The sequence below is a fragment of the Tauraco erythrolophus genome, chromosome 19 (assembly GCF_009769465.1).
Source record: "Tauraco erythrolophus isolate bTauEry1 chromosome 19, bTauEry1.pri, whole genome shotgun sequence".
Lineage (NCBI taxonomy): Eukaryota > Metazoa > Chordata > Aves > Musophagiformes > Musophagidae > Tauraco > Tauraco erythrolophus.
The window spans coordinates 5545000-5558642 of NC_141483.1; the positions used below are offsets into that span (position 1 = coordinate 5545000).

Below are 13643 nucleotides of genomic sequence, written 5' to 3' on the forward strand. Positions count from 1 at the left end.
TTCCAAAGAAAACCCTTTTTTTTTGTGAGGACTATCTGGTACTTCCCAGCCCTCAAACCTCTGCTTCCTTTTTCTGTAAAGCCTCCAGAAAGAAATATTAATAGGTAGAAAAGGAAATAAGCCACAGATGGGGGCCTTGAATAAAAGTATTTTTTTTAAGACATTCAACATTTTGGCAAGGCTGCAAACTGGCCCATTTGCTTTGCGTCTCACTGTTTCCTTCTGACTGTTAAATAGCATGTAACCTTTTCTGAAGGGTAGATGCTAGCTGCTTTTGCAGAGGGCAGGGAGAAACAGCACCCCTTTTGACCACAGACAGCTTCTGGAATGGCAAAGGTTTTGAAACACCAAGGGGAACCCTAAAGAGTATAATGGTTAAATGCTGTTTAAGCAAGTTAAAGCTGCCTGGCAGTAACAGGTTTGTTGGGGATCCTTTCCACTAATGATGATTGGCTTACCTTTATTGTTGGTTTTTAAAGTTCCTGTTCCTTCTTCCCACACAATGCCAAGCTTCTGTTCTCTCCACTGAGCTTTCCTCTCTTCCCTGAAACAGTTGATGTGGCATTCAGCAGCACTGAGGGCAGAGGGGCTACCATGAATTTCAGAAAGAGGCAAAAACCCTTGCCAGTAGGTTTGACTGATAGAAAAAACTCTGTAATATATCTGCTTTAAGAAGTTTCTACCCCTTCAGATAGTTCTCACCCTCTATATTTGTGACTATCTACTGAGCACACAGCAATGGAACTTTTTTAAAAAACTTTTTTTCCAACCAGTGTTGCCTTAGCTTTTAAGCTTTATTTAAAACATTTAACATCTCTAATCCACATCAGCTTTGAAGAAGATGTTGGATTTTGCATAAATTAAAAGCTTTGCACTGTGAATTCAGGTTGAGACTGAGTCTAGGATGAGCTGTTTACCCTCTTCAGGAAGATACTGTGAATTAGTGTTGAAAAGTTTGAAGTTTCACATTGGTAGGAATTTAAGCCCCAGCAAAGAGAAACATCACTTAGCAATTTCTGACTAGACCAACTGATATGCTGGTTTGTCAAAGGTTGCTTTGAAGACCTGATGTGTTTATTACCCTTCCTTGAAGTGGGATAAATCAGAACTCCCGTCTAACAAAGGATTTCTCAGCCACCAGATGGCTCTGTCCGTAAGAGAATGAAGCACAAGAAACCAGAACCCTCTGGAAGGAAAAAATGTGACTTCTGCTATAAAATCCGTAAACTGGGTGCTATTACCAAGTCTAGCATGAAATACTCAGCTTATTTTCTTTCCTCTTCGGTGCTCCCAGAGTGCTGGTTTCAGATGCACCCAGGTTATTCCAGCTGTTTGTTGGTGCGGTGTGTTTCCCTGATACTTGGCTAATTGGGCATGTGCACTTAGGTAGGTCATGCAAATTCCTCGAGTTCAGCAACTTAACTGTTTCTCTGGGACAGAGGATAGTGTGGATAGAAACAGCTGTCTGTTTGTAACGTCTGCCCCTATTTGTCACCTTTTTTTTTTGGTCATAGATTGCAGCATTTCTTTTCATTCTTTGCCATTGCTTTGTGTGGGCTTGTAAACCTCTTCCTGTTCAGTGGATTCAGGGCTCACTGTCGCTTCCAGCTTTTTACAGAGGGAAAAAAGCTACTGGCCTGAAGCTTTGACATGATCTTGCCCCTTTGATATAATCAGTGTAGATGCTTTTGAAGTACTCATGTGGGACACAGAAGCTGAACTGCAGCCATGCAGAATGATGTATGGAGAAGTGCAGGTAGAAATTCAGTCTTCCTAGGTCAAAACCGAGGTTGTGCTCTGGCACAAAACCAGAGGGGAGACCCTGATAACAGCAGAGTTGAGTTAAATGGTTGGAGAAGGTATCACTCGAAAAATTTGTTTTGCACAGAACTGTGGGACTTCCCACTGACCAGGTGCCTTCATCCCATACATGTGCAGTTCTGCTCTCCAGGTGTGTCTAACTTATATTTGATCCTAAAGGTGGACTTTTCTGTAATTCATTCTCCAAGGATATCAGTCTGTGAGGTGCTGTATTATGACTGAGAAAGGCTGGAAGGGATGCTGTGAAAATAAGTGGCAAGCTATGGTGTTTCTTCTCTGAGTGTAATTACACATCACATTGTAAAAGCCCCGTTCTGCAGGGCAACAGAGCTTGGTTTATACCAACTCTCAGTATTCTGGGAGAGGTAGCAGCCTCTTAATCTGTCAGTGAGAGGCAGAAGTAAAGGGATGTGGCCTCTAGATGTCCCATGCCCTCCAAAAAACCTCTTCTAGAAAGGCAGAACAGAGTGGAAAATGTGAATTTCTGGTGCTGGTGGTCAGGATAACTGTCCAGACTGTATCTCTGCTACTTAAGCTTCACAGTGAGATTTCATGTAAAGTAGAGATGTCCTATCTCCTCTTGGCAGTAAAACGTGAGCAAGGATGCAAGGCTGACATCCCCATGGAGTAATGATTTGGTAAGCTAGCGAAGAGCGGAATTCTGAGGTCTACAAGAAAGTGTTGATAATATGGTTGCTTATTTCTCAGCCACAGATCAAAATGGAGGAAGGGTTCTCCGAGGGTTCTTTGCTGACATCCTAACAGAGGCAAAACTTTAGATCTGGACTTGCACCTTATTGCAGCTAAGCTGATTTCAGACGGTAAGACCTGGTCTTCCTCCCCTCACATTAGATAATGCTAACTTTATGGGACCCTCCTGTCCTCAGATACGGACATGCCACATTTAAAGCATGGTCCAGAATAGCCTTGAAACAAATGCCGATACGGGCAGTGTGCTGCAGATTACTTTGCAAGTGAGATGATACTGGTCTCCACCTTCTCATCCACTCAGGGACAGATCATGCCTGCAGACAGAAGAGCTACCGTATGAATACAGCACAATGGTGCCTGAAGTAGCCAAAGCAGTGCTTGTCTGCAAGTACTTTCCCAGATCAAGTTGCATTTTAACTGCTTTGGGTGTCCTGTTTTTGCCTGGTCCTGTAATAATAGTTCTTCACAGCATCAAGAGCACCTTCAAGGTAATAGGGAAGTGTCACCCTTCTCTGCTCATGCTAACTGTTCCTCAAAGACTAGGGTGTGGGATTATTTAATTTGGTGTGGAGGCTGACAGTGTACAGTACAGGCAGTAAATTCGGGGTGTTTTTACTCCACCTAACTCAGACTTTTAATGAGAAAAGTATTTGGGGTTTGTGTGTGAATTGGTCGTTCCTAGCAGACAGGCTTATTCCTGGCACAGGACGAGCCATTGCATAAGCAAGTATTGTGCAGCCCTCTGCTGCTCAGCAGAGACGATCGGAGTCTATGAAAAGTGGAGATTTTCCAGCATCATTAATTCAGGGGAGAATGTTGAAGCCCTGGCAAAGAAACAGATTGTATCCAGAAGATGTGTAGTTATGCTGGGAGAAATTAAAAGAATAGCAGAAAAACTCTATTATTGTTCTTTTGTTTAGTGAACTGCTTGCAGTGAACATTTAATTTGTTTTTCATTTTCTTTTGCCTGGGGACTTAAAATCTGTTGTCTTATTGGGGGGTTGCCCTATTTCCAGCTCAGTGCAGAGACGCTAGTACATCTACTCCAGAGCAAACCACTGCTTGTTGTGAGGCAAAACCCCGCACATTTTGTCCCACAGTGCCTAAAATGTTAACAAGGAGTGGGACAGTGCACTCAGCAGGAATATCAACAGCGCTGGGCTGGTGGTGATGCATAGGGAAGGCGATGGGAATGCCTGCGTTTGCAGGGAGATAGTGTGTTATATGGAACTGTTCCTTTAGCTCGTTCGTGGCTCCATGCTGTAAAGTGCCTGACTGTCACTTTCATGTGTTTTTCTTTAAAAAACTCTAACAGGGTATAAAGACATTGTCACCTCACTTTTCACAAAGGAAAATGGAGACCAAGCCATGGAGAAGTTCAGACCAGGGTTTGAAGACAGATTTGGGCCCACAACTCCTGCTGAAACCAATGAGCTAGGCACCCAATACCTATCCTTAAATGACTGGCCTGACAGTGTCCCTGGAGCTCAGGGACAAAGTCTCCAGAGGCCCAGGGGGTGCTCTAACTGCTGGATCACCCCAGAAGTGATGGTCTCTGTCACTACCTCCCTCATCAGCCTCCTCTTGAGCAGTAAGCCACTTTGTGGTGGCTTAGTGGAGTGGATACTCTTTGGATATTCAGGTGCTTTGCTGGAATTCCCTCAGTGGCATCTGGAAAAGTGCGGTTTTATTGTTTCTGTTACAGCTGTTTTGCACCCCCTTTCGTGATTTCTCTGCTCTCCTGCAACAAACATCAATCCTTCTTCGGCAATTCCAGTAATGCCTGCTGAATCTGTGCTACCTTGATTGACTTTCATCCTCCTTCCTTAATTCCTCCCTTAATTTCATCCTCAAAGGACACTGACTGACGTTCCCTTCTGCAGAATAAGAAAACGCTACCTGTAAGTTTGTGACAGCTGCAGATGCGATCCTGCTGTGATTCCTGTGCTGCTGGCAAGCATGTTTGCTCCCTGTAGGTAAAAGTGAAAAATGTCTTTATGGAGAAGCACTTTCAGGGAAAGACATGAGACTGAATCTGGAGAAAAGGTTACAGTCTCTGCCTCTGTTCTGGGGGTTTACAGGTGAGTTGCTTGACAAGACAGTCGTACTTCTTCCCTTGCAAGGATATGGGAAGATAAATCACTGATCAAATTATCTTGGTTACTGTGGTAGGAACACCTTGCCAATCACTCTGTCTGGGTGCAGCCAAAGATGAGCATTAGAGGATTAGGTTTATTTCTAATCCTCCTTTCAGCAGACTTGAATTTGTTTTCAGGGTAGAAGCCTCTCCACCCCACGTGGCAGAAGAGAACCGGCCTCTGCAACACAAACATGCATTGGCTTTTGTATTCCAGTCGGAATGTGGGATGATCTACTTGAGGATATGGTTTAATGGGGATTAGGGATGGTTGGACTCGATGATCTCTAAGGTCTTTTCCAACCTAGAAATCTATGAATCTATGAATCTATGAATGTGTTGAGTGTGATTTACGTCTACAAATAACAAAGAAGATATTTGTTTTCTAAAAGCAGGAGCTGTCAAGGTGGTTGCGTTTGGGGCTGTTTCTCACACGTTTTTCCTCACCCCTCACAGCCGCGTGGTGTTTCCCCCTTTCTTAAATACGCTTTCCCAGAGGTGCCACCCGCTTCGGAGCGGGACTCAGCCGTGCCCAGCGGCAGGACTCAGCCGTGCCCAGCGGCGGGCCTGTTGGGGAACCGGCTGGAACCGGCCGCCTCTCCTCACGGCAGCCCCGTGCCAGCCCCCGGGCACGGCACCGCTGCCATGTGAGATGGAAGCACCTCACACGGATGTGCTGGTGGGTGCCTCCGCTGCCCCTGCTCGTAGGAGGCGAGTGACCACCCAGCTCCAGAGCACCTGCGCCGGGATGGCAGAATGTCCTCTCTCCGGTGGGACAGCTGAGGTTAGTGGTTAGGGATTGCCTTTTTCTGGCTCGGCTTAATTTCTGCCTAGTGAGGGAGGGCAGGAAGAGCAGGTAGGAGCCAGGCGTTGCTTGCCCTCCTCCTGCTTTACAGAGGGCCCTCCTGCGTAAGAGAGTCTCTGAAAGGACACAAGGGAGTCTCTGAAAACAGCCCAAGTCCGGGGAGTCAGTGAGCGCCGCCAACTTCGAGGCAGCTCAATGAGCTCACGATACTGCTAAGGGACAGAACCAGCACGGGCATCAGCAATGCAAAAACTGAGGCAATGCTGCCGCCTTTTCTGCTTCTGACCTTCCAGTTCAGAAGGTGACAGAACGGCCGATGGCTCTTCTTGTCCTCATGCCCTTAGCGGCGGCGAGGCGAGGGGTTCGGGAGCTGCCAGGGAGAGGCTTGCACAGGCACAGGACTGCCCTCTCTAAAGTACTGGTACTCATACTGGAGCTGAGGGATGGGCCAGTGCAGGGCTGAGACCCAGGTGAGGAGACCTTACCGCTGGAGACCCTCTAGGCTGTTGCCTCTGAGTATCTGGTTGCATATTAAAGCTGTTCCTTTGGTGTCCTCCATTTCGCTCTCTTTCAGTTGCAGTTCCTGAAAAACTAAAACCCCCAAAACTGTTGGTAAAATGAGCGGTTTGGTTCTGACTTGTTCAGTTGTTCTGTTGCAGCAGAGTTCAGACAAAGGTGCACACATCAAACTGTTGGCTCTGCAAACCAAAAGATTTCAGGGGATCAAGAGCAAAGCTCCGCTTGGAAGTCTGACATGGAGACCCAAAGGCAGTGGCCAGTCTGGGAAAGTGCCTTTTTCCGTTTTTCTGTGCCATGTTTGTGCTTGATGAGACCCCATGTATTTCAGGGGAATTACACAGGTTGAATAAGACCCATGTAGTTGTGCAATAGCTTTCCAAAAGCTTCCCATCATTGTATCCAACCTGGGGCAGATCACCTCAAAAACGGACTGGGAGGAATAATCCTCCCAGCAGTGGAGGAACTGGCTGATCAGTAAGCGGCAAAGTATCTATGGTCCACCCTGTGACACACCTTGCATGCAAGCTGAAAAAACCTGACGCTGTAGAAAGAAATGTCAGTGTTTTTGCAGTTCACTTGCTTTTGAGGCCAGTTTGGATGCAGCCAGGGAAGTGTGGGCTTTGGAAAAAGGGGTAAATGCACGTGGAAGAAAAGCTGACTTTCATCTTCATTCTTCTCCTGGGGAAGAGATACTGTGTGGTTATTGTGTTTTGTGGCTATTCTGGTTTTGAATCAGCATCACTGAACTGGAATACTACAAGTTATAGAGGAACAGAAGAGATTCATAATCGAGTACTTAGTGTCTCAAAGTAGATCAAGATGCGGTCATGGCTTCCTGGAGTGCTGGCCTCAGCTAAGAGCGTTCCGGTCTATTTTGTTTTGCGAACTGCCTCTTGGCAGCCTTAAACCAGCTATTGCATCTATTTCAAGAGCACTTGCTAAATGCCAGTAAACTGCAAAACAGATTCTCTTGTCTGTTGATGGTCCCCAACTGCTGGGAGCTGGGGTGGCTGGGTGTTCCACAAGCTGCCCTTGAGGGCTGTTACACCTGCTGCGCTGTCGAGATACTGCAGTGATAAGAGCTGTAGTGAGACACACCATTGCGCCTTCTGAGCTGTGAAACAAACATGATCTGGTGGTGGACAGAGTGGTCTCTAAACACAAATGTTTAATCCTCTTTGCTTTCGTAAGATGAAACAATTTCTATTTTGGCATCTTTGTCAGCAGCTGTCTGCTAAGGAGCCTGCCAGCCTGCCCCAAACAGTGCAAACTCCTCTATCTTCCAAGTGCTTGTGATGAGGAATGAGTTATAAGTTGAAAAAAGAGCCTTGGCAGTGCAGAAAAGAAGGGTCTTGACAGATTTTGAAGCATTTGAAACAAAAATAGATCAGACAAGCCTGTGCTTCTAGCTGCTTTTTGCATCCTTACCGCAACAAAATGATTACCTGTTATTTAGACAGAGTCACAGGAATGAGGGAGGCTTGTGGTGGCCTCTGTGCTAAGCGTCTTGCTACCTGGAGCATGCTAAGATGGTTACCCTGTGTTTTGTGGTCAGAGGCTGAGGTAAAATAAAGGGTGGAGGAGTGAGGATGGTGGAGGCAGTTAGGCAGAGAGGGAACAAGTGCATTTCTGTTTGAGTAACTGAAAAGGTCTCACCTGTTCCATTTTCCCTCTGCTGTTTGGCACCGATGGCTTCACTACCCGTGGTGCTGCTCAGCATCCCATGTGTTCACCTTCCTGTGGCTGGGGTCTCTCTGCTGCCTGCCTGATCCCAGGCAGAGCCCCAGCTGACAGGGCTCACCAGTGTGTTCCAGTGAGGTGCTGCAGGTGCCCCTGGGAGCGTGCAAGAGGGTGTGCTGTGCCAGGCAGGAGAGTGTCTGCCAGGAGGGCAGCTGGTAGAAAGCTGCTGTTGGCACAGGTTGGTGGAGGTGGGAGCTCACTGTCTCGTGCCCTGCCACGATGTGATTGTAGATCTGAAAAGGGAACAAGCAACCCCAAGAGGAGGAGGGTTTTCTGGGGGATATTTTATAAAGCCTGGGAAAAATAAGACGGTGGGGAGGTATGGCATGGCTTTGCACCCTATGATATCTCCATCCAGAAGACCACTTTTGAAAAGCGTGCCTAAACATCTCACTTTGAGATCTATTGTGGGACTGATCACCTGGTAGGAGGTCAGGGGTGAGGAAGAGGCTGTGATACTATCCTGTGCAGCTGCATCTTCCTCTCTGCTACATGACATAGGTGCCATCACAGGCTGACCTTCTGCATCCTGCAGAGAGAGAGGAAGGGAGGGAGGGCAACTGCAAATGATGGAGATAGCCTGGGGTATGAGTCTTGATACTGAGGTGTGTGTGCTGCTTTAAGTAGCTGAGGTTACAGCCCTGCACCAGCAAGTATGGTTCTGAGGACAGTATTTGGTATGACAGGGATCCATCTCTCCTGCTGTGTGACCTCGCAGGAGACAGAGGCTCACGGCAGGGCAGGCATCCCCTGATCTAGAAGCATAACAAAGCTGGTCCCTCTGGGTATCTGAGGAGACCTGAATTAGCAGCTCATCCCTTTAATTCCCTTCAACAGCCCTGAGCTTTCTCATTCAGTGCAAGGAAAGGCTCGATTGGATTGTGTCATTCTCTCTGGCTTTGAAATCAGCTTTTAATGAAAATAGCTCCCTCTGGATTTGGGGCTGCCAGGCCTGCTCCTTGAGCACACATCTCCTCTGTAGTGGAACACCGAGGCGCTTCTCAGCTCTGGAGCTGGATGCACATCGCTGTGCTCCCGCAGAGTCCCTCACCAGTCAGTGCAGGCAGAAGCTGGCAGGGAACAGCTGGGTGTGCTGTGATGGTTTCTCCACAGCTAAGTTGCAGCCCATCGGAGTTCATCCAAGAAGCAGCAGCAGTTTCCTAGGCCAGGACCTCATAATTTGCATTTGCATGTATTTATTCACAACAGTTCTCCATGGGGAGGTTTCTATGGCAAAGCAACCAAGTGCGTATGGAGGAATAAACAGATCCCACAGCTGCTCAGCTGAACCAGTCTGTTTCAAGCCACGCTTTCTCTCCAGCTCCTGGAGCTGCCAACTGGCAGCCAGGCATTGCCAGTGATTAGCACAGAATTCCCTTGCAAGGGGCTAAATGTCTCATCTCCATCCTCGTGATTAGCACAGCTCAGACCAAAACCACTACTTTGAGCAGGGCTGGAAACAGGTTGCACAGATTCTCCCTGGGGCTGGGCCAGGGACTCTGCAGGGAAGAGCTGCATCAGCAGTGGGATGCACACTGGGGGTCTTGCCTCATGTCAGGGGTTGCCACTGTTACGGAAAAGCTGTGAAGACGCTTTGATGCAGAGCTTTACAGAGACAGTGCTCAGAGTCAGAGACCAAATGCGCAGCACCCCTGCTCCCTCTTTCTAGACATGCCACTGATTTACTCACCAGGCAGCTCCAAGCCTTCATTTAAATGCTTCATGCCCGAGTTTTCTTCTTGGCACAGCGTGCTGCTCTGCTTAGACTGTAAGATTTTAAGCAGATCTTGCTGACATTTGAAGTGCTTTTCATTTTTGCTGAAAGGTATTTTGGAAGGAAAGGAGAAAAAATTAATACCATCTCTTCCACAGCAGGGGAGGAAACAGGTACCACACAGAGTAGGAAAAAATGAGTGGCAAGAAGAGAGGCAGGTGTTGACCTCTGGAAGCAGCACAGCCCTTCCCCCAGTAATGGGAATGGCCACTTGAGCAGCTCTGTTTTAACTTTTGCAAAACAATCTCATGCTCCCCAAACACAGTCTTTGTCATAGAAATTATTCCGTTTCTCCAGATTGGCCAGAAGGGCTAAAAGGTGGGTTTAGGTGACAACTGTGCAGGGAAGCATGTGCTCCCTTCCCACCTTGGGCTGCACTGGGGCCTGGCTGCATTTACGCTCCCTGTTCCCCATCTTCCTGGCCGAACATCATGTTCTATTTCAGGGCCTTTTCTCTTCCACCTCCACTGGGATGGGGCAGCTAGCACCTGGCCCTAGCTATATTTGCTTTACCTTGTTGTATCTTCTGCTCTTTTTGGTCCGCAGGACAGAGACTTTACATCACTTGTTTGCAAGTTAACAACAGGAAGGTTACGAGGTCCTGCTCCAGAGACCAGAGTGTGAGCAGGACTGGGTCCAGCGTTTGCAGTGTCAGGTCGTAATACTCAGCACAGTGTCTCTAAACCCAGCTTTCTTCCTCAGGGGACTGGATTTATTTGGGGTTTTTGGCAGTTGATCAGAGACACCAATACCTTCCAGTGCCCCTCACACTCTTGGTCCAAAGGGGATAGATAATTTGATAAATATCACCAATTTGCTTCTTGCAATGTCTGGTAAAATCAGCAAGGAGCATGAAAGGCGTACCTGTTTCATGTGGATTTGTGTGGCTTAGTGTACGAGAGTTGCTTATATGTTGAGACTCCTAGAGAGAATCAGCAGAGGAAGGAAAAGTTACCATTCATTGTTAATTTAGGAGGGCTAGGATTTATATGGGTTTCTTAATATGTCTGATTTCTTTAACTTTCAACTCTTTTCAAAACTGGGAGGACTTGACTTACCAGCTAAAATCTGATCAGTTTATTTGTATCAGCACCTTGCAATGTGAAGGGCAGCAGCCTAACACAAATGAACATCCGTGTTTCACTTTCCTTAGAGGAATGAACCACTCTCACCAGTGTGAATGGTACCTGCTGATCCTCTCCCACACTGCTCAGGTACTGTATGAGGACTCCTGGCCCATATTCTTGCAGTGTCTGGGCTGCTGGCTTGATTTGTGAACAACCCCGATACTCAGACTCCGTAGTGCTTCACGCTCATGTCCAAGAGAACCGTTTATTATGTTTACATAGAGCATGAGCAATATGAAAAACACTAGAAATATTGCATCAGTGCTTTGGTTTTTGGACAGCATTGGAAATGGTGATGCAGCTGCTCATGTCATGTCTGTATGACGAGGTATGCACTATGTCATGAGGAGCCAAAGCTTTGCACTTTAGTTTGGGAAGTGCCCACCTCTGGCACGTTCACTGCTTGCTCCTCTAGTGCCACAGTTATGCACTTAGCCATCTGCTTTTCCTCAATTTCACTTGGAACTTGTAATTTTAGTACAAAAGCACAGTTTTTGAAACCACTCCTGCTAATCCACAAGACTGTTCCCCCTCCCTTTCCACCCCTCTCCTCCCATCCCATCCCAACTCATCCCATCCCCCATGCTCCCACCAACACATACCTCCTTCCCCTCCCTCTCACCCCGGTCACACAGCAAATATCCTGATGCTGCAGTTCCAAGCCATGTGTCCGCCCCAGCCTATGCAATCCAATGGTCTCTGACCAAGTCCCTTTGTTCAGACATTAATACAAAACACACAATAGGAAAAAAACAAAACAAAAGGAGCCAGACACAAGAGGGAGACACACTGCTGGGCTCCAGCTCTGGCCTCTGAGCCCTTCAGCTAAGCTCCACAGCAGCTAGGCTCTTGGGGTACCTCCTTTCACACTCAAGGCTGCAGGTCCCAAAGTTTCCAAGGTGCATAGGAAAAGGAAGAAAACTACAAGCCTGTTTCTGTTTTAGGTTCCCCCCCATCCCTTTCCCTCAACCCAATGGCTGCTGGAGGATATTCTTGATTCCAACAGGTCTTTTCCCGTCTTCCAGTGAGACCCTGCCTGGGGACCAGGTTCACTGTAAGTCTACTGGTTCCTCTCTGGAATGTGGGCGATGGGTTTGGCAGTGAGGGGAGGGAGTGGAGCACGTTGTGGGGGGACGACAGGCTTTTGTTTCACAGCAAGTCGGGGGGGAGATGTCAGGGAAGGCGAGAGAAAAGAGCCAAAAGAAGCCGGTAAAGCTGGCCCTCTGCTTGATGTTTGTACTCAAGACTTCTCCTTGGGGTGGCTTCAGTGTGCCAGTGCCAGCCTGTTGTCCAGTCACCTCTCGCAGCCCTGCTGAGAGAAAGCACGTGGCGGGGTGCTTCCTGCTGCTTTGTCCTCTGGCTGGCTGCCCTCATGCCCGCTGGAGATCTCCGAGTCGCAGTCAAGCGCCTCATAGATGGTAGGCAGCGTGGTCTGCTGGCTGAGGCGCTTGCGCAGGCCCACGAGCAACGGCTGCGGCATGGAGGAGACATCCACATTGTTGCCGAGGTCAACCCAGGCCAGGCAAGGGAACTTGTTCATGTCCTTCATGGTGTCAGTCAGCTCCTTCATGGTCGCCCGCGTCAGTCGGTTGCCGTTGAGGGAAAGGTGAGTCAGCTTGGGTAGTGCCCAGAGGAAGGGCAGCAGCAGGCGCACCATGTCGTCATTCAGCTCGGTGAAGCTCAGGTCCACAGAGGTGAGGTGGTCCCCGTTGTTCTGCAGGTAGTAGGCCATGCGGTGGACATCCCGCATGGTCAAGGGGATCCCTGACAAATCCATGGAGTCCTGGCTCACCTTCTTCTGCAGGCTGGTCTTCAGGCTAATGATGGAAAGGGGGAGAGAGAGATGTCATTAAGGGGACCACTTGCATCTATCTCTCACCCAAGTGACAGATCACTTGGGAGAGGGGAGAACTCCTGAAGAACATGGGCTAGGACGTAAAGCAAAGGGTTAATGGAGCTCATCTGGGAAACAAGAACAATGTTTGCACCCTGCCTCTGGGCAGACTGTGTCCTGAGGCTTTCCCTTTTCCATATATTCTCAGCACTTTTACACATAAACTTTGCCAGAACTGGCTAAACATAGGATGCTGAAGTGTCTTCCTCTAGCACATTTCAAAGGATCTGTCTGTATGTGCATGTACAGACACTCATGCACGGAAAGCAAAAATAACCAAGGCAAGCAAACTTTCCAAGCACACTGGTTTGCACTGTGGGGGCTGTTTGTGTGCCACCTCTCCAGGTGAACTCCAAGGTCTGTTGCAAACAGGCTGTGCTGCAGGGCTGCTGCAGAGGACGGCAGTGTTAAAAGGCTGAGAAATGGATGTTTTATCAGGAAATCAATCTATAGGCAAACTGCACTCCAGGAGTGGATTTACTGCATGTCCCTTTAAAAGCCTTCCCAAGCAGCACTGAGTCGGTAAGCAGCACCAGTGGCTGCCTATTTGGGTCTCTGTGGTCAGCAGATCATTTGGGATCTGCTGCAGCTGTGAGGAAGTAGGGAGGGCCTAAGGGTACTAAAAGAAATCTAGAGATAGTCTCAGCCATTTTTTTCACTGCCTACCCGGCAAGTGGAGCGAGGAAGAGGTAGGCAAGCTGCACAGCAGGCAGAGCTGTGTTGTGGAGCTGTTGGGTATGCAAAGGGAGTGGGATGTGGAGTTTTATGATGGACCGTGGGTTTGTGAGAGTGCTGTGAGAAGTGGGAGCTGTGGGGCTGTAGGAACTGGTGGGGATATGTTGCAAGATTGAGTAGAAATATGTGTCGGTGTAACACAGGAGAACCTAATCCCTTAGTGTAAATAGTATTAGTCTTGATGTCCTTTCAGATACATCTAGCTTTAAGGATATGGGAGCCCTAGTAGGATCCCCACTAGTGTCATTAATCACATGCTCAGTGGGTCTGTAAGTGCCTCATTGAGCTTGGGAGGAGCAGGGTGGGTTAAGAATTAACCACCAATTTGAAGGTCCCCACTCTTCCTATCTGGCTCTCTATAGTGTCCTGCACACCTGTGG

The 13643-nt window shown here is 48.1% G+C and overlaps 1 protein-coding gene across 6 annotated transcripts in view; it reads right to left on the minus strand.

Annotated features, from left to right (window-relative positions):
* Positions 1-292: 292 nt before the first annotated feature.
* Positions 293-13643, minus strand: part of LRRC75B (leucine rich repeat containing 75B) — a 30996-nt gene continuing 17645 nt past the window's right edge. Inside the window, exons 4-6 of one of the 6 annotated variants that reach the window (XM_086623471.1) lie at positions 11237-12451; positions 9424-9551; positions 293-574 (exon numbers count right to left, since the gene is read on the minus strand). In XM_086623471.1, the coding sequence (XP_086479597.1) occupies positions 11929-12451 (523 nt within the window). In that variant the 3' untranslated portion in view covers positions 293-574; positions 9424-9551; positions 11237-11928. Of the gene's footprint in view, positions 575-5618; positions 6066-7248; positions 7967-8909; positions 9552-11236; positions 12452-13643 lie in introns of those variants that run through there. The other 5 variants (XM_086623469.1, XM_086623470.1, XM_086623468.1 and 2 more) reach the window with 5 other exon arrangements.